General features: G+C 45.5%; 1 protein-coding gene across 1 annotated transcript; it reads right to left on the bottom strand.

The window, feature by feature from the left end:
• Nucleotides 1-243: 243 nt before the first annotated feature.
• Nucleotides 244-18,480, bottom strand: USP50 (ubiquitin specific peptidase 50). The gene is made up of 7 exons (XM_065412717.1): nt 18,302-18,480; nt 12,009-12,209; nt 10,401-10,596; nt 8,236-8,442; nt 3,633-3,775; nt 2,378-2,510; nt 244-435 (listed from the first exon to the last, which is right to left on the bottom strand). The coding sequence occupies exons 1-7, from the start codon at nt 18,478-18,480 to the stop codon at nt 244-246; spliced, it is 1,251 nt and encodes a 416-aa protein (XP_065268789.1).
• Between the last annotated feature and the right edge of the window lie 8,672 nt (nt 18,481-27,152).

Raw genomic sequence — 27,152 nt, 5'->3', positions numbered from 1 at the left:
AATAACTTAATAGAGGGAAGTGATGGGCTTTGTAGAGGGACACTCTGCCGCTTATTACACTGAAAGTTGTGCTGCAGAAGTCAACTTTCAGATTTCTCCCTTGAAATCAATTCCTAAGCATAATCAGAAAGATCTCAATAGACAGTCAAGCAATGCAGATGCACTAGTTTAATGGCAAAACAGGACTTAGCTACCATTGTCAGTGAATTCTAATAATTGGACTGTTCTCACAGAGACATTTTCCTAGTACTTATGGGTTTTGGTAGGTACAGAGAAGGCTTTACAGCTGTAGAATAGGAGATAAGCTGCAGCAGTCTGCACTGAGGCTTGTGGAATCTCGCTGACCTGTGCGTCATCGAAGCTGTACCAGTTCTGGGTGAGCGTGTGCTTGCAGAATGCCGTATAATGGCCACAATCCACATAACCAAAATGGTTCTACAACAACAAAGTTGAGAGAGAGAGAGATCACTTTCAATTTTAGCAAAGACTCAAAGCCAGGAATCTGGTGATCATTTTCATTTGCACTCAGCTATGACAATGATGGGGAAAAATAAGATTCCAGTTTCCCTTTACCCCAAAGAAACACTTGAAATAGGTAGAGCTCTGTGGCAGGAAGAGCAAGTAAATGCTGTCTGGACAATAATTACATTTTTTTTCACGTTGGGGGATCAAACTTACAGCCCAGCTAGCAGCTCGGACCTGGCAATCCATCTCCCAGCAAAACTCACATTGACCAGGCCCAGAAACTGCACGTTGTTTACCCACACTCAACAGCTGGAGGAGCTGTTCTTGTGTTTAGAAGCTTTCAGGTGGAAGCACTTTCAATCAGAGTGAGGAAAAGACAAAGGGTCCTTGAATGAAGGGCATTTACTAAACAGCCTGCATCAAGTGTTGGACAAAAATGTGCAATTAGCTTGAAGGGATCACTGACCTGTTCTCTCTTTCAGTGTTTGCCCTGTATTTAATTATTTCATTGGCTTGACACAGGATCTATCTACCCAGGAATTGGCACGCTGAGGGGCACTGCATAATAATACAATAGTACCATGCCCGAATAATAAAATAGATTTGATATCACTGTACAAGTAGTACTAAATTGTGTTAATCATTGTACAGACCTGTAACACAATTATAAACCAGTAACAGTTAAAGAACAAAAACAACGAGGAATCCTTGTGGCACCTTAGAGGCTTTTGTGGGCTTGTTTTTGCTGATACAGACTAACACGGCTACCACTCTGAAACCAGTTAAAGAGCAATTTGGCTCCATCTACATCAGGGGTGGGCAAACGTTTTGGGCCGAGGGCCACATCTGGGTGGGGAAATTGTATGCAGGGCCAGGACAGGGGGTTGGGGTGCAGGAGGGAGTGTGGTGTGCAGGAAGGGGCTCAGGGCAAGGGATTGGGCGGAGGAGCGGTGCGGGGTGTATGAGGGGGCTCAGGGAAGGGGGTTGGGGTGCAGGAGGGGGCTCAGGTCAGGGGTGCAGACTGCGGGAGGGGGCTCAGGGCAGGGGTTGGGGTGCAGGAGGGGTGCAAGGTGCAGGTAGGGGGCTTAGGGCAGGGAGTTGGGGGCCAGGGTGCAGGAGGCATTCGGGCTCCGGGGTGGCAGTGGCGCGCACTGGGACCAGGACAGGCTCCCTGCATGCCTGCCCTGGCCCTGCACCGCTCCAGGAAGCGCTGCGGCCCCTGGGGAAGTTGGGGGCGGAGGGCTCTGCATGTGCTGCCCTTGCCACGCCTCCAGGTACCTCCCCCAAAGCTCCCATTGGCCAGGGTTCCCCATTCCCGGCCAATGGGAGCTGTGGAGGGGGGCGGTGCCTGGAGGCAAAGGCAACGCACGTGGAGCCCTCTGCCACCCGCCCGAGGGCCACTTCTGAGAACGGCGCCAGGCCTGCAGCGCCATGGGAGGCAATCCCACGGGCCAGATCCAAAGCCCTGAGGGCCCGGATCCGGCCCGCAGTTTGCCCACCCCTGATCTACACAGACAAAACCAAGCCATGTTATAACAGGGTTGGGGACTAGTGTGTTACAATTTGAGTATCAGGGCATCATGGAATGTATCTGTGTACAGGCCTGTAACTATAATTCAATCCTGACAGCCAGATAATTTTCAGTCGCGGTACCCTGCCATCTTCCATTAGCCAATGAAAAATGTGTTAATGGGTTAGTTGAGGAGGCATCTCCTAACTCTGAAATGCCAGCTGTGTATAAGTCAGTGATGGTTGTATCTGTACCATTTTTTTTTCCTGTTCTGTAAACTTTGGGTGCTGAGTCAGAGGTGACTGTTGCCTGCTTAGGACCAAGATCAATCACTGATTTCATTCAAACAACCATTCATAGTATTACCAATAAAGCTAGGCTATAACTTTGCATCCAACTTACCACCACAGCACACAAGTTGTATTTTGGATTCTTCCGAAAGAGTGGATAAATATAAGGCGAAAGATCCAAGTTGCTTAGTGGATAGTATATGTTAGTCCCCAGTTTCCTTTTGTAGCTGCCTTGATAGTCAAACCTGAAAATAAAACATTTTGAGACAGTATTTTCCACTACAAATGCTTTCCGTTATTGTAATGCTGCATTTGCTTACCTTCACATGGGCCTGCACAGTTCTTTGAAATGTAAAGTGCTCTCTTAATGCTAAGTATTATTGTAAATTACTGCCCCGAACAAAGATTAAACAAACAGACTGCAAGAGACATTTTGCAGTAAGAACAAGCAGGTCCTTGCTTTGTGTTGGGAGTGAAAGGAAGGCCCCAATGAGTGCACGGTCAATCTGTCACAAGATGCATGCTCAACAGGGGACGCTAAATCCATCTTTAGCACTAAAGCTGATTCTGGCCATTGCAGCACTAACCATGCCAGAGTAATACTAGCTGAGGAGCTAGTGAGAAGAACGGAAGGAGTAAGATGGATACATGGAAGGAGTAGGAAATGATCACTTTAAAAAAATAATTGATACATGATCAAACTTAACAAGAAGTGCTGGGCACTGAAGTAAGGCAACTATGAAGTTGTAGAGCCTACTTGCAGATTCCTTGATTTCCTCACCCGCTTCCACTGTTGAGTGCAAAATGGCTACAGAACACATCATTTTAAAATCTTGGGCTCAAATGCAATTGTAGATCTCTGAGCTTTGTAAAGGGATGGGTAGAGGAATAATGCCCTATCTGCATTGTTGATGTGGCAGAACACTATTCTCTATTTTTGTCCATCACAGTCGTTAGTAGCTCTGTAAGTAGCTAACAGGACTAGCATCATCTGTACTGTAAAATTCCATTTATTAGTGTGATCCAGTTTTACAACAAACACCCTTCTTTCTTAATTTATTCCACAATTCTATCACTTTCCCCTCTATGACCAACCCCTCCCCTTTCAGAATTGCCTCTATTGCAGAGGGAGAAGCGGTACAAAAATGCACTGAGAGTGCAAATTGATGGCTTGGATAAAGTAACACATTCTCTGGGTTGATCAGGAGTCTGACTCACATGCTTTTCCTGTTTTGTAACTATCCAGGTACTGTATGTGCAAAAAAACTACGTGCACTGATTTTCCTTTGCGTCTGAATGCAAGTGACCTTCCTACATCCCATGTAAATCAGAGGAGATGTAGCTGTCCTACCAGATGCAGGCTGTACCTCTTTAAGTGAAAAATAACCATCTTTGGCGCCTTGCCTATGTTGGCCTTTACTGCAGCATCTTGCTTAGTTCCACAGAAGGAGCAGTGAATTTGATTGTTCCATGTCAGTGTGTCTTGTTGAAAGAAACATTCAAGACAGTCCTGTGAAAGGAAAACATGTTTGGTAAAACAAACACCATACCTCTGTATAGAGAGGTGAATTTCTGACCACTAAGCCGGGTTAGGGAGGGTCTCTCAATAAGCCTGTGTGCGGAAGTGCAACTTGTGTTTGTACACCACAGAGGAAATTGTGCCACATGATTCAGTGAGGTTGTGACATGATGAGTGCACAGGGCCATAACTAGGGCAGGGCAAGCGGGGCAGCCGCCCATGAAGCAGAGCCACCAAGGGTGCAAAAATGGGGTGGCCCACAGGATCGGGCCCAGCAGCATCCGGTCGGAGCCCAGGGCCCCCCCTCCCTGTAGGACTGCAGGTCCAGTGACCCCTGATGGAGCAGGCTCCCAGCACTAGGCCCCTGGTGGGGCAGGTGCTGAGTGCTGATTGGCTCCCGTTGAGCATGCTCATTGCTCAGTAACATCTGCTGAAGCTGCTGCCCTCACTGGGGATTTAAAAGGTTAAAGGGGGCAAATTGGGGGGGGGCAGTGGGCAGGCTCTGAGCAAGGGGTGGAAACTGACTGTGCGGGGAAGGGGGTCAAACAGCTGGAGGCAGGGGCAGGAGAGGGACCAAGGAGCCAGGGGTGAGGCACTGCCAGATGGCGGTAGAGGGCAAAGCCCCAGCACAGAGAGGGGCAGAAAGGGTAACAGTTATCCTAATGGGATGAGCCACCTGCCCTGTTTGCAAAAATATTGGTGGGGGGGGGGGCAGCAAAGGGACTTCCATGCTTAGGAGGAAGTGTTCAGAGAGGAAAATGAAGACGGCCTGGGCTGCTTGTGATTTACAGTTGGGGGAAGCAACAGTAGAAACAAAGAAAGTTAACATTGCCCAAGTAAAACAGGCCTTTTTAGTCAACACTCAGTAGGGGTAAAACACGCCCTGCTCCCGCCTTTAGCTGTTTTTCTGTTACTGTGACTGACCCTGACTTGTTGCTGCCCAGCCTGATTCAGACTTTATTACAGAGAACAGAATAAGGAGCCTCCCTCTGATCCACTTGTCACAATGCTCCATTCACTGGCCAGCAATTGCACTCACACATCGGGGAATTGACACCTTCAGGGCAGACTGGCCCAGGATGCTGAACATACCTTGGCTCTTTCTTTTAAAAGGCCTCTAATTTTGGGCTAGGGACAATTTTCAGTTGCCCAGACAGGTAAAAACACAGGCCATTTACGATACAGGGGAAGAGACCAATAGGGAAATGTGCATTGGGTGCAGATCTGGAGTGGGGCTGCTGGTGAGATATGCACTGGCAAAGAAACATGTCAGCTGTGACCTGTGCTTGTAGCATTCTGGACTGTGACCCAGCTAGTCTGTTCCTGACTCCCTTCTCTACGAGACCAGGGCCATCACTTCGCTGTATGTCCATCTAGCCACTATAACCATGGCATTGGCATTGTCTCACACTAAAGCACAGTGTAATCTGATTTCAGTCACCACAGCCCTATACTTTCTTCTGTCTCCACACTTAGGCCTTGTCTACACCGCAAAGTTTTGTTGGCAAAAGGCAGCTTTTGGCGGCAAAACGGTGGAGGCCTAAACACTGCAATGCCACTTTCGGCGACAAAACTCCACTGTTTTGCCGACAAAATAAAACCACCTCTATGAGAGGCGTAGAGCGTTTTGAGGCAAAGTTAAAGAGACAAAGCGTCAGTGTAAACGCTGCCGTTCGTTATATCAACAGAACTGGCCTCCCCCAGTATCCCACAATGCCCACCGTGACCACTCTGCTCATTGTTTTGAACTCGGCTGCCCTGCAGGCATGCATCTCTCCCTTTTCAGAGCTCCGGGAAGCTTTGCCATTTTGCAGCCTGGAGAGCTCACAGAGCTGCTGAGGATGCTGCTCCCGCTCCCGGCAGCTGAGGAGGCTGTGAGAGAACTGGGAGGGAATCACAGAACCATTAATGTGGAATGCAGGTAGGCAGAGCGGGCTGCTGCTGCGCGGGCGGGTTAGGGGGTGGAGATACTGTGCAAGCTGCTGTCTGAATTTAAAGAGACAGCATGCCGTGCCAATGCACACTTCCCCAACGTACATTCTGTCTCTCTCACATATACACCCCCCCAAAGCCTCTCACACACTTCTGCAACACAAACAGTCTCTCCCCCCACCCCACACACACACCCTCTGTCACACACTCTCCCTGTCCCCTGCACACACACTTCAGTTGAAAAGTGGCTGGCAATCTACTAGGACAAGGGTGGGGCAAACTACGGCCCAAGGGCTGCATCCAGCCCTCCAGACATTTTAATCCAGCCCTCGAGCTCCTGCTGGGGAGCGGGCTCCGGGGCTTGCCCCGTTCCAGCTCTCCAGCCGGGGAGCGGGGTTGGGGGCTTGCCCCACTCCGCACGGCTCCCAGAAGCAGTGGCATGTCCCCCCTCTGGCTCCTACACGTAGGGGCAGCCAAGGGGCTCCGCACACTGCCTCCGCCCCAAGCGCTGCCCCCACAGCTCCCATTGGCCGGGAACCAAGGCCAATGGGAGCTGCCGGGGCGGCCCCTGTGGACAGGGCAGGGTGCAGAGCCACCTGGCCGTGCCTCCGCATAGCAGCCGAAAGGGGACATGCCGCTGCTTCTGCGAGCTGCTTGTGGTAAGCGCCACCCAGAGTCTTCACCCCTGACCCCTTCCCACATCCCAACCCCCTGCCCCAGCCCTGATCCCCCCTCCTGCCCTCTGAACCCGCACAGCCAGCTGGAACCCTCACCCCCTCCCACACCCCAACCCCCAATTTCGTGAGCATTCATGGCCTGCCATACAATTTCCATACCCAGATGTGGCCCTTGGGCCAAAAAGTTTGCCCTCCCCTGTACTAGGATGCCCCTGGAACGATGCAATTGAGAAACTGCATCGTGGGATGTTGTACCTGCCCCACGAGGCATTGCAAACCTTTCCCAAAGCATCCTGCAGCCAGTTGCACAGTGGGATAACTACCCACAGTGCACTGCTCTCTGTGTCGATGCAAGAGCTGCTAGTGCGGATGCGCTCTGCCAACACAAGGAACATAGTGTGGACATGCACCAGCAGTTTATTTAAAGCGTCTTAATTAAACATTTGTCAACAAAACTCTGCAGTGTAGTAGACAAAGCCCTAGGTGTGCGTTGCCTCGCCTGGCCAGAAGTCAAATGTCATACAACCACAGAGTTAAAAGGGACCACAAGGGTCATCTAGTCTAACCCCCTGCCAAGATGCAGGATGTGTCGTGCCTCTTATGAACTATGACAACATAGCTTCCCCAACTGAATGCTACTTCCCACACTGGCCTTATACAAACAAGCCATGCTGCTATCATCCTTCACCTTTAAAGGGGATAATCACAATTTGCTTGGCAGGATTCAGCAGGAGAAATGATCAGGTATAAGCCAATCATAATATTATACCAGGGAGCAATAATCAATACTCTTAGAAAAATACAATCACAATGCAAAAGGTAAAAGACAGAAATCTTACAACCCCCCGCCCATCCCCCATAGCTGTTTTCCTTATATAAAGGCCAGAAAAAGGATGGCTTCTGCTTATACAGAGTCAGATGCTATCGTGGTAATTCAATCGCTAGATAATCCACCTCCATGGTAAATTCATTCTTTGTTTACTTTTGAGTCCCTTTTATTCTCCATTGAGAGAGGTGGCTGTTTATTCTAGCCACAGTCTCACTGTGGGATGGAAAACCATCAGTATCACTTCTTTTTATATAAACAGAAATACAAGTTTATGTCTTTCTGAATATGTTTTATGCCATTAAGTCATTGCAGTATCCATATTTAAGGTACGGTTATTTTCAGTCCATTTTATTTTCAGTACCTATCGAGTTTACTTCTTAAAGGTTGTATAGAAGGAGACTATAGAGATGTTAAAGGATTGTGTGAAAATTAATGTGGCACCTAAAAGAATCAGGCAGTAGCTTTTATTGTCTACGTATTGTACCAATATGCAAAAATAAATGCATTATCATTACTCGACAATATCCTAACTCATATCATCTAAAAAAAACAGTAGGGGGCATAAATATGCTAGGGTGCCAAAATGCCTAGCTACAGCTCTGTGAGTGCACTTAGACTACAAAGCAACTAAAATTTAATGTGTTTTCCTCTAAGGAAGCATTTTGATAAGTGAGAATTTGAAAGAAAATGCCTCACAGTTGCTTTCTATACAATACAAAATAAAATAGACATGTCTCTGGCCATCCCTCACTCCACAGCAATTCAGGGGCATTTCCAAACAACACAAGCTACACGAATTAACAGCCAAAAGGACAATGTAAGTCTGATCTAGCATCTCCTCTAGCCCTAGGGCCAAATTCTCTACTGAAAAGAATGTATCCCTTTTAGATGATGCCCTGGAACTGGCGGGCGCTGGGAACGTATTTCCGTAAGATGGTCTATTAACATAAACCTTCCACCACTATACTGAACAGAGACCACCAAAAGCTGGGCGGAGCTCTTAGAAACCCTACCTGTAGAGAGCAGGCACTCTCAGAAGGGATGGGAAGAGAAAGAACTGTAAAGACCTCGTTCTTATCGGTGGTGGTCTGACACGCCAGGCATGTAATGTCATAACTGAGCTGCCCCTCAAATAGTTGGGTGATGATTGATGTTTCACTGCCAGTTCCCCTATCTTCCCTAGAAGTGGATGTGTTCCCATAGCATCTCCTTTTGCATGACTGTAAGGAAAAAAAAAAAAAAACCTAACAAACTACTGACACCAACCCTTACAAAAACATCTAAACATGCTTTGTACCGGTTGTCAAGGAAGCACACATGATCCCAGGTGGCAGTAAAAACATATTATTTATAATAATCCATTATTTATTCTGCTTCTTTATAAGACATTGCATTCCATATTTATAAGTAGGGCCCTAGTTGAATAGTGATTCATGAATAAAAGCATCTCTGTCGAGTTCACTCTGACTCTTGGGGAGAGATTAGTTAAATTGTGAGAATTCCATTAACAAATTCCAAAGTTTTCATGAGTTTTAGCATGAAGTTGTCTGAAAAGCCAAACCAGAAGTTTATTAGTCATATGTTTAAAAAAATCTTCAGTCATTCATTCAGGAAGCAGAAGCTAGATCAGTCACATAAACACAAATAATGAACAGTTGAGGTCAACAGTTTGGGAAGAGCTTATCGACAGAAAATTATTCTTCAGAACTTCTAGCAAATACTTACAGATGAGAAAATACCTTCCTGGAATGAGGACTGGTTTGTAAAGGATGAGCTAATCAAGAAAGGGGGAATATTTGTAATGAATACTATTTGAAATGTATGGTTCAGCCAGCTCCATTTATCAGCACCTCCAGCCATCAGCCCATCGCCGTTTGAAGCCTTTATTAGGCCAAGTCATAAGCAAGCGCTTAACATTGTACACTGAGTAGCGCCACTGACATCAATAGGGCTACTCATGGTGCGTAGAGTTGAGCAAATGCCTAAGTCTTTGCAGGGTCAAGGCCTTGTTAAGATCTCTTTAGCTACAGCCATGCATTGTTTTCTTTTGTAAAAATTTCAAACACCTCCCCAGTCTCATGTGCCAAACACCCCGCCCCTCTCTTCCTTCCAATAGTGCTTCCCTGGGAGGCATATTCTTTTATTTTCTCTGCATGAAGGAACCACTCTCTATTTGCTTCTCACAATAGGGTCCAGCATTGAGCACTCCCTTGTTCCACCACCTTCAGGATTCTCAACCCCAGAGCAAACAATGAAGGTGCCAATTCTAAACTGGAGCTCTAGGGCTGAGCTAACTGAACTGACCCCCCTGCCCGAGCCTCACATAGCAGGGATCGAATCCAGAGACTGTCAAAGTTTTCCTGAACTGCAGTAACACTTGACGTCGCCATGGACTTTCTAGCTTCTAACTTGCTGTCCGAGCTAAGTAATCACAGTGCTGAGATGCCTAACCTGGAATTGTAAATGGGGTAAGAAAAATCATCTGATTTCCCCTCTACGATCATTCTAAAGCAGAGCTTTGGTACACAGATAACTTCTGTGAGAGCACTTGGTGCATTTACAAATCAGATTGCCTGGCAATTGGCTACATAAGTTAGCATTTGGTATTAATGATGATTTAAAATGATGTATAGAACCCTGTTACTATGCAGCACTTTATATATCCACAGTAAGCCATGCCCCCATCGCAAAGGGCACAGAACCAAAGGGAGATGAGAAACCGCTGCACAGTGCTCAGAGCAGATAGGTTGGAGGGACTTATTGCTGGTAGAGTGGTTTAAGGAAGGATTTGAAGGAAGAGAGAAGCAGAGGTGGATCTGGGCAGACAAGATTCTTGGCACAGGGAGGAAGCATGATAGGGAAGAATATAGAAACTAGAGGGTGAGGAGGAGGAAATGACAGCAGAGGTGTAGATGGGGGATTAGGTAGGGCCTTGGTGATGTAGATACGGAGCTTGAATGGGATGTGGTAACAGGAAGCTAATGAAGGGGTTAAAGGTTGCACTGTGTAGTAGTTGGAGAAAATGGAGAGGAGGATGATTTTACAGCACCATTTTGTACAGTATGGAGGGAGAAAAGAGACAATTATTGTATTCCATGCTATGCAGTAATGAACTCAGAGAGGAGACAGATGTGCACTGACACTTCGCAGCCCCAGAAGGCCATAGCTGCAGTCTTACCTTCTTAAGCGCCTCATGTAATTCGTTCAGTACATAAATCAGAAACTCCTGGGCATCCTGCTGAGTCTTCTTGGTAAAAGCCGGGCATAAGTCGCCGATGACTGAACGAAACACCTCTGGTGAGACGCACTCAAACTCTCCCAGCCACATATCGGTCATCAAATAGGCAAAGGCGGTAGCAACCTCACCGTTTTCCCTGAAGTAGCATAAAAGGGGCTTTAGTTGGAGTACAAAGATGTGGTGGCGGTGCTTAAAATGTGAACACAAAAGCCAAGCTGAATGGGCAGAAGAAACATTGTGAGGAGACCATAGCCACAGTGCAGACTCTGTTTGTTGAAGGGTCACACTCACAATAGGCTATTTCAGTCTGTAGTCTAGGAGTACTCTTGGATTCCTCGCTGATGCGAAGCTCTCACTTAGCAGCATCCATGAGTAATTCTTTCTATCGTCTGGTTCACTAGGAGACTCCATCCTTTGCTGGCGAATGACCTAACCTCAGTTATTCATGCCTTGGTCCCTTCTCAGCTGGACTACAGCAATGCCACATACCTGGGCATGAAGTCTTCAGCACTCAGGAAACTCCGGTTAGTACAGAACGCTGCAGCCAGTCTCCTCATTAACACCTCAGACCTGCCCTCAGCTCTCTACACTGGTTTTCCATAGAATAGCAAATCAAAGACAAGGTCTCGATCCTTATCTTTGCAGTGCTCCATGGCCTGGCCCCAGGATATCTGAAAGATGGTCTTAAGCTCTGGGACCAAGACCCTGGTCAACAACTTCACTCTTTTGGCATGACAGAACTCTCCACGGGAAGGGACAGCTCATTTGTGCTGGAGACAGAACTTTCTCAGGGGCCAGTCTAAGACTGTGGAACGAACTCCCCCAGGAACTAAGAATTATTATAAACCTCACCACCTTCCAAAGCTCCAAGTGTAAGTTGCATTGCTTTGACCGCAGTAGCACGTATATTCATACCAAACCAACCAACCAAAACCAACTGCCTCCAATAAATACATAAGTAAATAAATAAACAGAACGCAATGCACTGCACATGCTTCACCCCAGTGGAGGGGATGAGAGAACAAATGGGTGACACGTTAGTCACATTGCTTACTGCACCACAGAAAGGCACTCAGATCCTACGAGTGTGGTATAAAAGCCCACATAGGACAGAAAAGAGGGAATTCAGAGAGAAGCCAGAAGGTGAACATTGGCTAGGAAAAGCAAGTTGAGGCAGAGGCAGAGATGGTGTGTGGGGCCTGGGAAGTCAGAGCAAAGTGTGCTGCTTTTGGTTTCCTTGTACAGAGGAGTATTTCTGTGCTTTCTAATGCCAGGCTCCAATTGAAACTTCATTTCTTTTGGAAAAACTTTAAATATTGAGACAGAAAAATACATCCCAAATATTTTGCTTGTAAGCGGCTTGGCACCTGCACAGTCTTTTTGTTCTGTGTTTGTACAGCACCTGGCACAATGGGGTCCTGGTCCATGACTCCTCAGGACACTGCCAGGCCTTTCCTTGCCTTCCAGGGAACTCTTAGTGCACCTACTTCCCAAACCCTCAAATAATGAATAGTAATAAGAAAACAGAGAGCAAATAAATCAACTTACTTGTGTAGGGCAGTTACATACTTCCCTGAGAGAAAATACTCCACCAATGGGGATATACTGCAGAGGCACTGCAAAACTGCATTCATGTAGCAAGTGTTCCCCAAGTTGCGCAGGCCAGTGAGGCCTTGGTACGGTTGGCTTGTCTCATTGTTGGATTCCTCACTAGAATCCTTTGAATGCTCCAGGTGCACCGTTTCAGAGCTGCATTTCCAACAAGAACAAAATCCAAAATTGTATTTGCGTCACCTAAAATGCAACAGTCTCTTTATTATCACATTCAAATCAGCCTTATCTCAAAGAAAGCCATTTCCTGCTGTGTCCAGGTCTCTTTTGCAAGAATACTCAGTCATAGTCATAACTGTGGTTTATTTATTGAATCTAATAATAGCACCATACGTCCACTGATCACACGCAAAATAAAACTGGCAAATTCAGAGCAAGTCGAGTAGTTGCTACCAAATGTATTGGACAGATCAGCACTGAACGTTGTGCATATTGTTATATCTGCAAAATTAACACAAGTTGGGGACCAAGGCTATGCTTACGTTGTCTCTGTCTTCTTGGAATGTTAAATTGGGATGTTAGTGACCCAACCTCAGCTTGGAAGGGATTCAGATAATTCGTTTGCAATTATCTGTTTTACTTGCCATTACTCTCAACCTTGCACACCCTCTACTCCTGGAGCTCCCACTGACATTACTAGGAGTTTGCAGGAGACTTGAAGGATCAAGCTCACTGTTTGGAGCACCCTGCTAGAATTTTGGAAATACATTTTTTCATATCAATTTTCCCCTCTGCTTTGGCAGGTGGATAGACATTTCCCCATGTGATTCCCATGAAGCTTGGCATTGGGCATTTTAGGGTTTGTTTTTTGTTGTTTTATTTTTTTGGTTACTTCTTTGTTGGGGCACCAGTGTTACTAATGACAAGTCCTATTGGATGAGGGATCGATCACCCGCTGGACAGTACTGACTGCACCTTTCAGGATTGGGCATAGAGGGTGGCAGCAGGGCCTGCCTCTACCATCTATCTGCTCCACATTTCTCCCACCAGGTCATCCTATCCCCTGCCTTCCACATTCAGTGCCCAGGGCCATGTTTCTCCCTGCCTCTGATTACTTGTCTCTATCCCTGTTCCCTGCCCAGTTTCACATGTGTCTCTAGTCTCTGAGCACAACTAGCACTGTGGGTTGGGTTGGATATGGCTGATCAGGGCTAGCGGGTAGTAACATGAGTGGAGAGAGCAAATCCATCATTAATGAGGGATGTGCTGACAGGGACCTAACAACATCCAGGGCAGCTCAATGTTGGTGGAACAGGACTACAGTTATTTCCATTTCAACCCAGCTAGACACACACGGTACTTGTGTCAGTTTGGCAGAGGTGGGGAAGTCCGGCCCTCCTCCTCACCCAAATGCCAGTGGGATGCCGCAGCCAAACCTTATTTCCGTCCCTTCCCACACAGTCAAAATGGAGGACTCGTTCGCTAGAGCAACTCAGTCAGTTCACACAAAAGGTAGAATAGAAGCACTCAGACATTACCAACCTGGGAGGGCGTGTGGGTCGCGCTAGGAAGTGCCTAGATCGGATGTAAGGAAACACAGGTCAGCATCAAATACTTGCAGGTGTCAAATCCTGTAAAAATGTAGGGACCGTGTTTGGCCTGCTCTATAATTGAGGAGAGGAGATGCTGGAGAATCACATTAGAGCCAAGAATGTCTGATTTGAGGGGTACTTCCACAGAAGAGAAAAACATGGCCCATCTGCTTTCAGAGAGAAATTGAGGCCCTTCTGGTTAAAGTCCTAGATTCTAAGGCCAGAAGGGACCAGTGTGTTAGTCTAGTCTGGCTTCCTATATCACACAGGCCATTGAGCTTCCCCAGAATAATTCCTACAGCAGATCTTTTGGAAACGCATCCAATCTTGATTGAAAACTCACCAGTGGTGGAGAATCTACCACAACCCTTCGCAATAAAACCAACAGCAAGCGCAGCAACTGGTGTTGAGAATGCAGCAGATGAAGGAGACTGAGATGGTGACTAGGGTTGCCAACTTTCTAATAGCACAGAACCGAACACCCCTGACCCTTCCCCACCCCTGAGGCCCCGCCCCTACCCCACTCCTTCTACGAGGCTCCGCCCCCCCTCGCTCCATCCCCCCTCCCTCCGTCGCTCATTCTCCCCCACCCTCATTCACTTTCACCAGGCTGAAGCAGGGGTTGGGTTGTGGGAGGGGAGGGAGGGCTCTCACTGGGGGTGTGGGCTCTGGGGTGAGGCCAGGGATGAGAGGTTTGGGGTGTGGGAAAGGGCTCTGTACTGGGACAGGAGATTGGAGTGCAGGGGACGGGGTATGGGCTCTGGGCTGGGGGTGCAGACTCCAGATGGGGCCAGAAATTAGGGGTTCCGAGTGTGGGAGAGGGATACGGGCTGGGGCAGAGGGTTGGGGTGTAGGGTGGTGAGGGCGAGGGCTGGGGGTACAGGCTCTGGGGTGGGTCCCAGGGATGAATGGTTTGGGGTGCAGGAGGGGCCTCAGGCTGGGGCCAAGGGTTTCAGAGTGCAGGAGGGGTTGCGGGCTCTGGGGTGGGGCCAGGGATGAGGGGTTTGGGGTGCAGAAGCTCAGGGCTGGGGCAGGAGGTTGTGGTGTGGGGGGTGAGGGCTCTGGCTGGGGGTGTGGGCTCTAGGGTGGGGCCAGGGATGAGGGCTTTGGGGTATAGGAGCAGGCTCAGGGCTGGGACAGGGGGTTGTGGGGTGCGGTCTCCGGGAGGGAGTTGCAGTGCAGGAGGGGACTCCAGGCTGGAGCAGGAGGTTGGGGTGTGTGTGTGGGGGGGTGAGGGCTCCAGGGTAGGGCCGGGGATGAGGGGTTTGGAGTGCAGGTGGGGGCTGAGGCAGGAGGTATTGGGGGGGGTGCAGGCTCCATGAGGGAGTTTGGGTGCAGGAGAGGACTCTAGGCTGGGGCAGGGTTTCAGGGTCCCGGCAGTGCTTACCGCGGCACCCAGGAAGGGGTCACCAGGTCCCTACAGTGCAGCCCAGAGGCACATTGGCGGCCAGTGAGGCTCCGCCCGCTGCCCTCCTGTCTGCAGGCGCTGCCCCCGCAGCTCCCTTTGGTTGCAGTTCCCAGTCAATAGGAGCTGCTTAGCTAGCACTGGGGGCGGGCGCAGCGCACGGAGCCTCCCTGGCCCCCCATGCGCCTGGGGGCTGCAGGGTCCCTGCTGTGCCGCCCACCAGACTTTTAATGGCTGATAACCGGATGCCTCGCACTCCTTGGTGATGACAGAATAATCTTAAGGTTGATCATTAAAAATGCTATGGGGTGAAGGGGGGTCAGTGCTGTGCCCCCCGCCCCACCCCAATTGGGGCTACATGTGAAGTCTCACACTTTCACAGCTGGCTAACCAGGGAAAAGTCTTCCAAGCCAGTTAGCAGTAAGCTGCCCCTAGGCGGATCTATATACTTAGCTGGGCCCAGCTCTCACCTCCCGCTAGCTACTCACACAACTGATTCTGAATCAAAGCGTTAGAACAAATAGCAAGAAAGAGCCTGAACAGCCCCCCCTACCTCCACCCCAAGCAAGCTCTGAAAGCAGATTGCAACCTCACCATGAATGGCAAACAGGGTATCCTAGGGAGGCTACTCCATGCCATGCTATGGAGAGCTAACATGGGACCATCGATGGAGGTCTTGTTGGGCTAATATCAGAGGGGGACGATCATTCTCCTGGCTCACCTTTCTGTGCAGCCCTGCAAGGGACTGAGCACCCTCAACTCCCGTTGACTTTAACGGGAGTGGCGGGTGCCTCATAGCTCACAGGAGACCTCAGCAGCACCTTGTGTGGTTAGCCCTGAGGGATAAAGAGCCTAATGTGTTTCCCACAGGCTTGGTTTGTTGTGTCACCTGGGACGGCTCCTGCATGCTTCTTCCATGTCCATTCATGACATCTGCCTCCAAGGCTCCTAGAGACCATTTTCCAGGAGAGCGGATGGGTTCCCCTCTCTCCTGCTCTGTGGCAGGGCCCTTCCCTCCACATTATGGACCCTCTGTTGATTCTCTGCATTTTCCAGGCCTGAGCCCAGTGCTTTGTTTTTGTTAATGAATGAATGTTAGTCTTATCGTTTTACCCTAGGATACTCTCTGTGTTACTCCTACAGACAAGCCCAGCGGCAGCAGCATTGCTCAGGGTTTCCCTTCCATATTAGTCTGGTTCACAGTCAAAAGTTCCCACAATACTGTGGCAATCCTCTATCTGTTTTCTCTAGGATGCCTGCACGGAGACCTATGCAGGGTCATAGAAGTGCAAGAACGATAGCACATCTCCCTGGTGCCTCCTCTCACTTCCTCTCCATTTGGGAATGGTGCTACTTTAGCAGGGGTAGATAGAGGGGAATAACAAAGGAGTTTGGGAGCTTGTTTCCCTTGCTTTTGTTCTGTTAGCTCTATCCCCTTGCTCCTCTCCTCCCCCCACCTCCCAGCCAGTCCCAGGAGAGTAACTGATGTATCATTAAACGGTAACATACTAAAATGTGGGGTCTTGCCCTGACTCCATTTTATGTAATTCACTTGCTCTTTGAAGCCACATATGATGGAAAACCACCACTAGCTGGGACTGGTCGTACTGAACTTTCCTACAAACATATTTATTTCTAATACTATAGAATGTGTATTCTATCTTGTTACCTTAGCAATGTGGCACATACACATTTTTTTCCCCCCAAAACCTCCTCAAGCACACCAATACTCACAAACTGCTCTCGCATTTTTAAAAAATTCAATAACAAATGAGAAAATTGTTACCATTTTCTAATCAGCTCTGCCCATCGCCCCAGCTCCTTTTAAAATGCTCAGATGAATTCCATCTACTCTATTCAATGACAGTTCATCACTTCCTTCACAGATTAGGTTATAAAATGCAGACTCACAGGGAATAAAATATATTGAAATCATCAGGTGTCGATGTTGATTGGGAAGCCATCTCTTGGCTTGCAAAAGAGCTTGTTACTTCCACTGGCTTTGGGAAGCTACCTCTTACCCTCTTCTCTTCATTTCACCACCTCTTTTCTTTCCCTTTTCATACAGTCATTCCCTTATTTCATAGCATTTCTAGTACAATTGCGCAAAAGTATGTACTTCCCCTAGAGTTCTCATTGTACTTACCCTACAATTCCAGTTTGGATTCTTCTGGCATCATAAGACAACATTCTACCTTGTTGCTATGTGATGCTGCTGAGTTCCCATGAGTTCTAGTTAAGGTCAGAAAAATGACTATATTGCACGTTTGTTCACATGTATCTTCCAGTTCAGAGCTGCCGGTGGGTGGGTTGGGGTGGGTGGGTGGGTGTGTGTTTCAATCTTGTTCTCACAGATATGAATAGTAAAACTCCCTTTGGCTTTAATGTACGTAAGACCCAGCCCTGGTTTGTTAGCCCAAACTTTTTCACCCTGACAAAACTACTCACTGCGTTCTGATTGAAGAATTGTGCTGGTTGTTGTAAGTAGGAGGAAAAACAGAGCTTGGTTTTCAAACACCATTTTAGAGGATCTCTGAGGGTTAAGAAAAAATAACTGGTTTTTAAAACTGTTTATTAAAGTCACAATAAAACGTTAACATAGTACGTCCTGCAGGATCAGGTTAACATTCAAGAACCTGCCTAAAGAGTCTGGCTTGCTGGCTGGGGAGCCTCCTCCTCCGAGTAAACCACAAAGAGTGACACGCAGACTAAACTTTGGGATGTTCAAAATTCAATTTAGATATGAATTTTGTAAATGATCTGTAATTTTGTAATGGACAGAACCAAAACCTTCAGATGTTGGAAATCTAGATCCAAATTTTGCAAGTTAAGCCATCTTCTTCAATAGATATATGTAGTTGTAAATAAACACACACATTCTCATGTGCATTCACACTTTGTTTACACTTATTTTTTAAAAAATATTTCAAAAAGACAAACTAACATGGACTTCCTTCATCTGTAAAAACTGTTCTGTTCAAATGTGCAAAAATGGAGGGTTGACTGAAGTAAAATGCATTCATTCCCCAAGGCAGAGATTTTGTGAACTCACCAAGAGATCCTTTCCTAGAAGACTGGGACAGATGCAGAGAATACAGAAGACAAACATTGATGCAAACAATGTGGATGAGAAGCCAAAAGGCCTGCAGGTAAATGAATGGAGAGGCATCTTTTCCTTTGGATAATGGAAATACTGCAGGCATGTCCAGCCCTTCAGCTGATCTGCAGCTGAAGAATGTTCATACATTCTATAGTTATCCCTGTGTAGATTACGTCCTGGAGATGATACATACCCAGAGTTATGAGGGTCTTCCCAATAGACAGTAAACAGCAATCTTATATCACAGGCAGAACATTCCTCTCTTATTCCCTTAATGGAAGCAGAACTCTCCAACTTCACAACATATCTCTTATAGTAATAAGCTGCAAGAAGTTTGAGTAGGACATAAATCAGGGGGATATTTCCCTCCATAGTAAGTAAATATGTAACAGAATAAATACAGATATTTCATATATACCCAGTTTCCAGATCGAGAGCCAGGTGCAAGTCACTATAGGACTGTTTACCACTCATCTGCACTGGGCATTTTTTGACACACAGGGTCTATGCACAAGTGTAGACTTTCTGGAAATTCCTTGTAAGCCTGGCTTGCAGTAGGTGGATTTCTTGAAACACCTTTACATCAGCATCTTTCCGATTCATCTCACACAGATGGTGCAGAATGTCCTGATAGCAGACCCTGGGAAAACTTTTCCACTCTAGCTTGGAAAGACGCAAGAACCATAGCCTCTCGTGGACTTCCTTGGAAGTCTTCAGACAAGGCACATTGAAGAATAATGTCAATTCAAGCAAGAAGTTCCTTTCATTCAACTGCCTTCCAAATTACTGGGCCCTTTTTATGTGAGCTTTACTATTAATCTTCTTCCTAACTTTATCCAGTATTAAAATCATCTACCAGTAGTAAGTAGTACTCTCTCTTCATTAGCTTCTGATGAGAGTTAGGCCCGGGTTTTGCATTAAAATGTTCTACTTCCCTGAAAGCTGCTGCTTTCACTTTATTGGTCTTAAAAGTAATGAACTTGGCATAGAAATTCCCTAAGTCAGGCATCATTTCGACACCTTGACACTCCTCAGGGACCCACTGCACCTCCTGGATTGTTACAAATGCAGTGTCCATATTAGGACCAGCATAGTTTTATTGCCTGTGAACCAGGTCCCAACCTTTCAGCAGTGTCACAAAAGTTACTGCACATTTATACTAACTAAACCACAGTAGCAACTGTTCATTGAAAGAATCATGTGCATCCGTTGACTCCCAACTATACAAATAATGACTAAGCTAGTTTAGACTAACATGATCCGGAGTACAACACCTTACACACCACAGGATCAAAGCATGAGCCCTAGAACTCATCAACAAAAGAGCAAATCCAAACAAGGGAAAAGAACCCCTTCATAATGAGTAATAAATGGTCATTGAGCATGATAGGTTCATTCTTTCTTATACAATTCATAAATATCTGACAAAAATTGGCACTTTCTAGTAATCATAGAATATCAGGGTTGGAAGGGACCTCAGGAGGTCATCTAGTCCAACCCCGTGCTCAAAGCAGGACCAATCCCCAGACAGATTTTTGCCCCCGATCCCTAAATGGCCCCCTCAAGGTTGAACTCAGAACCCTGGGTTTAATAGGCCAATGCTCAAACCATATGAAAGGCATAAATATTTCACATTTATCCATTGTGCTAGATGCTGTACAAACCTAGGAAGAGATGGTCCCTGTATCAAAGAGCTGTCTCAGTGTCATGTTAGCAGTATCTGGTCATTGGCTCTTCTTAGAGTATGTCTACACTGCAGCTGGGAGTGAGCTTCCCAGCCTGGGTAGACAGACTCATACTAATAGGGCTTGTGCATGCTAAAAATAGCAATGTGGCCCTTGCTGAGTCCAAGCTTGGGTGGCTAGCCCGAGCCTCTGCTGGTGCAGCAACATTGACACTGCTATTTTTTAGCCTGCTAGCTCAAGCTCCACTTGTGCAAGTCTGTCTACCCAGGCTTCATCCTTGCTGCAGTGTAGACATACCAGTAGAGGGCAGAATACTGGGGAGGACAGATGGACAGGCACTCAGTAGAATCCTCAGGTGTCTTTTGCAGGCGTTGTTTTATCTTGGCTATTTGTGCCAGCTCATTTTTTTCTGCATCAGATATTTCCTTCCTAATTTTTTTATATTATGGTAGCGCATAACCCCAGTCAAGGTTCAGGGTCCCATTGCAACAACAAAAGACAATGACTGCCCAGACAGCTTACGGTCTAGGTATCAGATAAAACAGGATAGGTGGATGAAACAAAAGTAGGGCACGGATGATCCACCTTTCATACCCCCTGTGACTGGGGTCCTAGTGGGGGCCAGCTGTGATCACTCAATTAGGATGAACTGCAAAGAATGGGGCAGCTAAACCCCAAAAACCTGGTGGATATTCCAATACTTAGATTTACCAAGCCAGCATAAAACAGCTTCTTTATTACCTTACTGGTTACTCAGAAGCCCAAACAACACAGTTCCCTTAAAGTGATCCAACCTCAAGCTCCATCCAGGTACCCGTGTCAAATATGATGAAAATTTCTGTAAATCTTATTTCATCATGTAAAAGAAAAGGTTCTACCAATCCCAAAGGATCGGACACATTACCTCCCAGGTTAATGAATGTTTCCGATCTTACTGTTCTGTGAACTCCTATCAGGCTTGACACACTTACTACACCTAACACACTACTGTATAGTATTTATCTGTAAAGCTGTCATGTGTAGTATCAAATAAAAGCTGGTGATATCTGGTCAATAATATCATTGTGTGATGTATGTATGGATGCTCACTGGAGGACATCACCGTCTGAACGCCCGTGGGTCAACTTGACTCTTGAAATGAAGACTTTTGGAGAATATAAGGAAAAGAAAAAGGGCATCTCGTTCCCCATCACTTAGGGAACAAAGAGGTCAGCGCTCTTTGCATCTATGAACTTTGCAGCTATGAGGGTTGGTGATGCTAAAAAAGGGACTGTAGAGGTGAGAAAACTGCTTCAGACTTGGAGCCTGCTAAGGCTCCAAGTAAGTTCTTAGAAGTGTGTTATTCTTTGGTTTGATTTACCAGTTTCTGTGTCTATGATCTCTGCTTAGTATCACTTAAATCTCTGTCTTTATTAATGAACTTCTCGTTGGTTTATTATAAATTCCACTCAGTGCTGTTTTACTAAAGCAAGGCGGGCATCCTTCGCTGAGCCAGCAGACTGGTTTCTCTGCTGTCTCTTTGAGACAGCGGACTTGGTATTCTGTGGCCATCCAGTGCCGGGGCTGGATGCTGCAGAGGAATGCTCTTCCAGAGGGTTTGGGAAGTAGGTGCACTACGAGTTCCCTGCAAGGCAAGGAAAGGCCTGGCAGTGTCCTGAGGAGTTTGTTGGATGCCAACACCCAGTCTAGCTGCAGCAAATCTCTCTCTCGCTTAGGCCGAAGGGTAACAAGGTGACTTATCATTCTGGACAACTCAATAAAACATCACAAGGACACTACGTAGAAACAGAAGTTACCGAGTGGAAGATAAATAATGAAGTTATAAGGAGAGTCACCTCTCAGCTGCTGGCAGGTAGGGCCAGGATTGAGCCTAAAGGACACTCATAATGCCAGATTCAAGGAAAAGTCGAAGTAAAATTCTGGTAGTTGAATTCCAACAGCATAAAAATCTTTCATGTAGTGAACCTCCTTTCTGTTTCATTTTATTGGGAGTTGTGCTGTTGTGTGATCAAACTGCACAAGCACCTCTCTCCGCCCCCCCACCCTGCCCCCAAGAATGACATGAAAGCCATCACTTTACTGGGTTATGTAGCTGTGCCGACAAAAACCTTAACAAATCGGAAAACTGCCCCTAACAATGGGTCTATTTACCCTCACATAAATCACAGATCCCTTCAGAGCACTGGTAAATTTTTTGTTGATGTTCCTGCTGTTTTTGTTTTGTTTTAAACACAAAAGCAGAAATGGAAGATATTCCTAATTATCTGACCTGAGAATAATGATTTTGAAGTGTGAAAAAATGTGCTAGGCCCTTGTCACAACAACATGTGAAAAACGATGCCTTATCTTGGATTGGTAAAATAAACATTGTAATTTGTTGTGAGATTTGTTTGAATGCAGAGAATGTACCATGAGGATTGATTCTTTAAGTTAACTTGGAGATATGGTTTAAAAGTATCAGGATTTGATGTTTATTTAACAGCCTAAAAACCATTAATCTTTGTAGCCAGAAGTCTGAGTACAGTTTCAAGCAGCCATTTATGTATGGTTATTGTGACATTGCACTCTATATGATTTTATGAAAGTATGCTGATGAGTGTGAACATAATGTAACTAAAATATGCTTTGTGCAAAAGGTCTCTTGTAAGGTATCATTACAAAGCTTATAATCTACTGAGTGTGGTCATCCTATTTGTATAAATGTATCACTCTTGTATCTGAAACTAGAAATATGAACTATAACTCTGAGGGCCTATTGTAGTTATGCAAAGTGTGGGCCATTCATGGTGGTTTGGAATCTTGATGGCTCCCATCAACCAGGACAATTGACTGTAGATGGCTGTGTTTTACTTGTAAGTCTTCCTGTATACGTGTGTGCTGGCAAGTGGGTAATGAAGTCTTACAGTGACATGTGATCATGTCACCTGAACTGGAATCCATCTTTAACTTGCTGCTTTTCCATTGAGAAGGAGGGGGTGGGAACCCAGAGAGGGACAAAGGATTCCCACCTTATGCAAAAGATATATAAGTGGGTGGAACAGAACAAAGGAGGAGCCATCATGAGAAACCCCCTAGCTACCACCTGAGCTGTAACAAGGGCTGTACTAGGGGAAAGGATTGTGCCCAGTCTGTGAAAGAAACTTATTGAAACATCTCTGAGGGTTAGATTTTATCTATATTCAGTTTCATTACTGTACTAAGCTTAGATTTGTGTGTTTTATTTTATTTTACTTGGTAATCCACTTTATGTCATGTCTGTTACTACTTGGAACCACTTAAATCCTACTTTCTGTAGTTAATAAAATCACTTTTTACTTATTAATTAACCCAGAGTATGTATTAATACCTGGGGGGGGGGGGGAGAGAGGGAGAAAAGGGCCGTGCATAGCTCTCTATCAGTGTTATAGAGGGCGAACAATTTATGAGTTTACCCTGTATAAGCTTTATACAGGGTAAAACTGATTTATTTGGGGTTTGGACCCCATTGGGAGTTGGGCATCTGAGTGTTAAAGACAGGAACACTTCTTAAGTTGCTTTCAGTTAAGTCTGCAGCTTTGGGGCACATGGTTCAGACCCTGGGTCTGTGTTGGAGCAGACTGGTGTGTCTGGTTCAACAAGACAGGTTGCTGGAGTCCCAAGTTGGGAGGGAAAGCAGGGGCAGAAGTAGTCTTGGCACATCAGTTGGCAGTTCCCAAGGGGATTTCTGTGATCGAAACCCATCACAGTTATTCTTTGCTAAAAAAATTGTCTGTCTATTTTGGTTTTGCTTTCTTCACACTAGAGCAGGTTTCCTGAATCCTGGATAACTAAAAATCCAGGATTTTTATTATGGAAGTCAGTTTGATGGTGATGTAGAGTTACATTTCCTGCTTCGTCACCCAATGATTGCTATATTTTTAAGCAAATGGAGGAAAATTCTACCAATCAGTCCCATATGAAAGTCACATCACACTGCATGAAAGAGGTCACTGTAATAACGATGGACTTTTCCAGAACACATTTACCAGTGCACTTCCTTTAGGTGTCATCTCAATGACACAGGATATACAGCAATTGTTCTGGGGAACCAGAGGAGTGATGCTTCAGATGACTCAATGCCCTACTGCTAGACAACTCAAGAGCAGTCAGTCAGGGGAGAGCAACCTCGTAAGATACCTGAATCAAGAACGCCTCAGAATAAAGAAGAATTTTGCAAGTTAATATCAGGTTTGTACAGGATAAGCTAGAGGGGCGTTCATCTGTGCTCTGCAATTGACTGGGCTGGGCAACTTATTAAAAGAGAGGGAATAGAATGCCCTAGACACCCACTGCTCATCCAGGAGCTTAGTTTGTAAAGTTCTATGGCAGTATCCGTTGCTGCTGCTCCTGACACTAGATAAGTAGAAACTATATATTCATTTCAATGTCCCTTACTAAACTACAAGATGGAAGGCTTTCCCTTAAGTAATATGCAAAGCCCCATCTGTTCCATGATTCTGTGACTGCACAATTTGCCACAAATTTCACTGCCAGCCACAGTCCTGTGCTTCAGAATCTAAGGTTTTAGTTAAAAAAATAAATAAATAAAATAAAATTAAAAAAAAAAAGTTTCAGCCCTCATGGTTGTGAAGAAAATATTGAAAAAATGAATAAAGTGTAACTAAGGCAGATGTTGTCTTCCTGAGCCTGCAAACTGTTGGAAGCAATAGCTCCAAGAGGTGTGAATTTCCTCATTCATCTCAGTGGGTTAATGCAATGATGACAATCTAAATATTAACACTTAGCTATCTCACTGCTGATCAGTCTTCATTTTAGCAAGAACATCCACTTAATACGATTAAACAATTCCAAACTGCCTCCCCAAATGCCAAAACTCCAACATGTCCCTTCCCAGTTGCCAAAAAATACAGCTTGTCCTCAGTGGCTTACATGATGCAAATCTGAATTGTCAGGATATAAGTCTACATGATACTGAAATAAGAAAGGGGGGTGAGGAGAGTGTAAAACTAAACTGAATTTAGTATCAAGATAAATAGGCGCTACTGATCCTACTGTATTATTCACCCTCACATTTAACTGCTTTAAAAAAGCACTTTCTAACATTTATCTGGAGCTGCTACATAATTTTGAGTCTGCCACACCAGAATGCTGCAGAATCCAGAGGCCCTGCCACAGAATTCTGGTCCAGCTTGCTGGAGTGTGCTCATGCCTTGGCTACGTAGAGTAAAAGGTGGCTCTTTTTAACAGCATCTACTGGATTTCTTACTAAGCATTTCTAGAAAATGTATTCTCTACAATTATGTCGTATGTAAATATTCTGAATAATTCTGTCACCAGTTCTAAACAAATCAGGAGAATTGGGGTTTTTTAAAATTAAATTAGACTAAAATATGCAGTTCTCCAGTTGCCTGTAAGCCTGACTTCAGTACCAGGCAAACTGGTTGAAATAATAAGGAACAATATTGTCAGATATATAGATGAACATAATTTGTTGAAGAAGAGTCAACATAGTTTTAGTAAAAGGAAATCATGCCTCACCAATCTATTAGAATTTTTTGAGGGGGTCAACAAGCATGTGGACCAAGGGGATCCAGTGGATATAAGTGTACTTAGATTTTCAGAAAGCCTTTGACAAAGTCCCTCACCAAAGGCTCTTACGCAAAGTAAGCTGCCACGGGATAAGAGGAAAGGTGCTCTCATGGATTGGTAACTGGTTAAAAGATAGGAAACAAAGGGTAGGTATAAATGGTCAGTTTTCAGAATGGAGAGTGGTGTCCCCCATGGGACCAGTCCTATTCAACATATTCATAAATGATCTGGAAAAAGGGGTAAACAGTGAGGTGGCAAAATTTGCAGATGATACAAAATTACTAAAGATAGTTAAGTCCCAGGCAGACTGCAAAGAGCTACAAAAAGATCTCTCAAAACTGGGTGACTGGGCAACAAAATTTAATGTTGATAAATTCAAAGTAATTGCACATTGGAAAGCATAATCCCAACTATAAATATAAAATGATGGGGTCTAAATGACCTGTTACCACTCAAGAAAAAGATCTTGGTGTCATTGTGGATAGTTTCTGAAAACATCCACTCAATGTGCAGTGGCAGTCAAAAAAGGAAACAGAATGCTGGGAATAATTAAGAAAGGGATAGATAATAGGATAGAAAATATCATGTTGCCTCTATATAAATCCATGGTACGCCTACATCTTGAATACTGTGTGCAGATATGGTCGCCCCATCTCAAAAAAGCTATATTGGAATTGGAAAAGGTTCAGAAAAGGGCAACAAAAATGATTAGAGGTATGGAACAGCTTCCGTATGAGGAGAGATTAATAAGATTGGGACTTTTCAGCTTGGAAAAGAGACTGCTAAGGGGAGATATGATTGAGGTCTATAAAATCATGACTGGTGTAGAGAAAGTAGAAAAAGAAGTTTGTTTACTACTTCTCATAACACAAGAACTAGGGGCCCCCAAATGAAATTAATAGGCAGCAGGTTTAAAACAAATAAAAGGAAGTATTTCTTCACACAACGTACAGTCAACCTGTGGAACTCCTTGCCAGAGGATGTTGTGAAGGCCAAGACCATAACAGGGTTAAAAAAAGAACTAGATAATTCATGGAGGATAGGTCCATCAATGGCTATTAGCCAGGATAGGCAGGAACGGTGTCCCTAGCCTCCGTTTGCCAGAAGCTTGGAATGAGCAACAGAGGAATGGATCACTTGATGATTACCTGTTCTGTTTATTCCCTCTGGGGCACCTGGCACTGGCCACTGTCAGAAGACAGGATACTGGGCTAGATGGACCTTTGGTCTGACCCAGTACGGCCGTTCTTATGCTTGCGGTATCTGGTGATCCTGATGTGAATAATTTTAAGATACAAGAGGCACCTGAGTCCCTAATTGGCTCTTCTACCTTAATGTCACACCTGCTGGCTCTGCTTTTGGAAATGAGAAATTTCATTTAGGACTGTAACTACTGACGTATGAACTTGTAAAACAACCAACATTGGACTTCACTTTCAGGAAGAGAGATTAAAAAAAAAAAAAAAAAAAAGACTTGCCATATCTGTAAATGGGAAAACCTGTTGCACAATAGCGCTTAACTCCATGAACTCCTTCAACATGCATTCCTTTCTATGCAAACATACTAGAGTGCAGGCATCACCAGATATGTGACTGCTCTAGCATAAGGTTCTCGAATTGTCTGCAGTGCTTTGATTTAAGTTAAGCACAGCCATGGAGCATCTCAGTGATCAGGGAATCTATGATGGAGCCATCCACTCTCAGTGACAATCACAGTTCAGTTTGTCTGTTTCTCCCATTATCTGTGATTATCCCTTTAATCTCCTTGCAAATTAAGCCCACTGAAATAAA

Source organism: Emys orbicularis, chromosome 10, assembly GCF_028017835.1.
Source record: "Emys orbicularis isolate rEmyOrb1 chromosome 10, rEmyOrb1.hap1, whole genome shotgun sequence".
NCBI lineage: Eukaryota > Metazoa > Chordata > Testudines > Emydidae > Emys > Emys orbicularis.
Note: the sequence above shows the minus strand (reverse complement) of the source record. Positions and strands in the feature narration are given on the sequence as shown.

Coding starts and splice junctions, on each gene's coding strand:
- USP50 (XM_065412717.1), bottom strand. CDS start 18,480: ATGGAGGGAAATATCCCCCTGATTTATGTCCTACTCAAACTTCTTGCA. Junction 8,443..10,400: donor TACATGAGGCGCTTAAGAAG/GTAAGACTGCAG, acceptor TTTTCCTTACAG/TCATGCAAAAGGAGATGCTA. Junction 436..2,377: donor ACAACTTGTGTGCTGTGGTG/GTAAGTTGGATG, acceptor TTGTTGTTGTAG/AACCATTTTGGTTATGTGGA.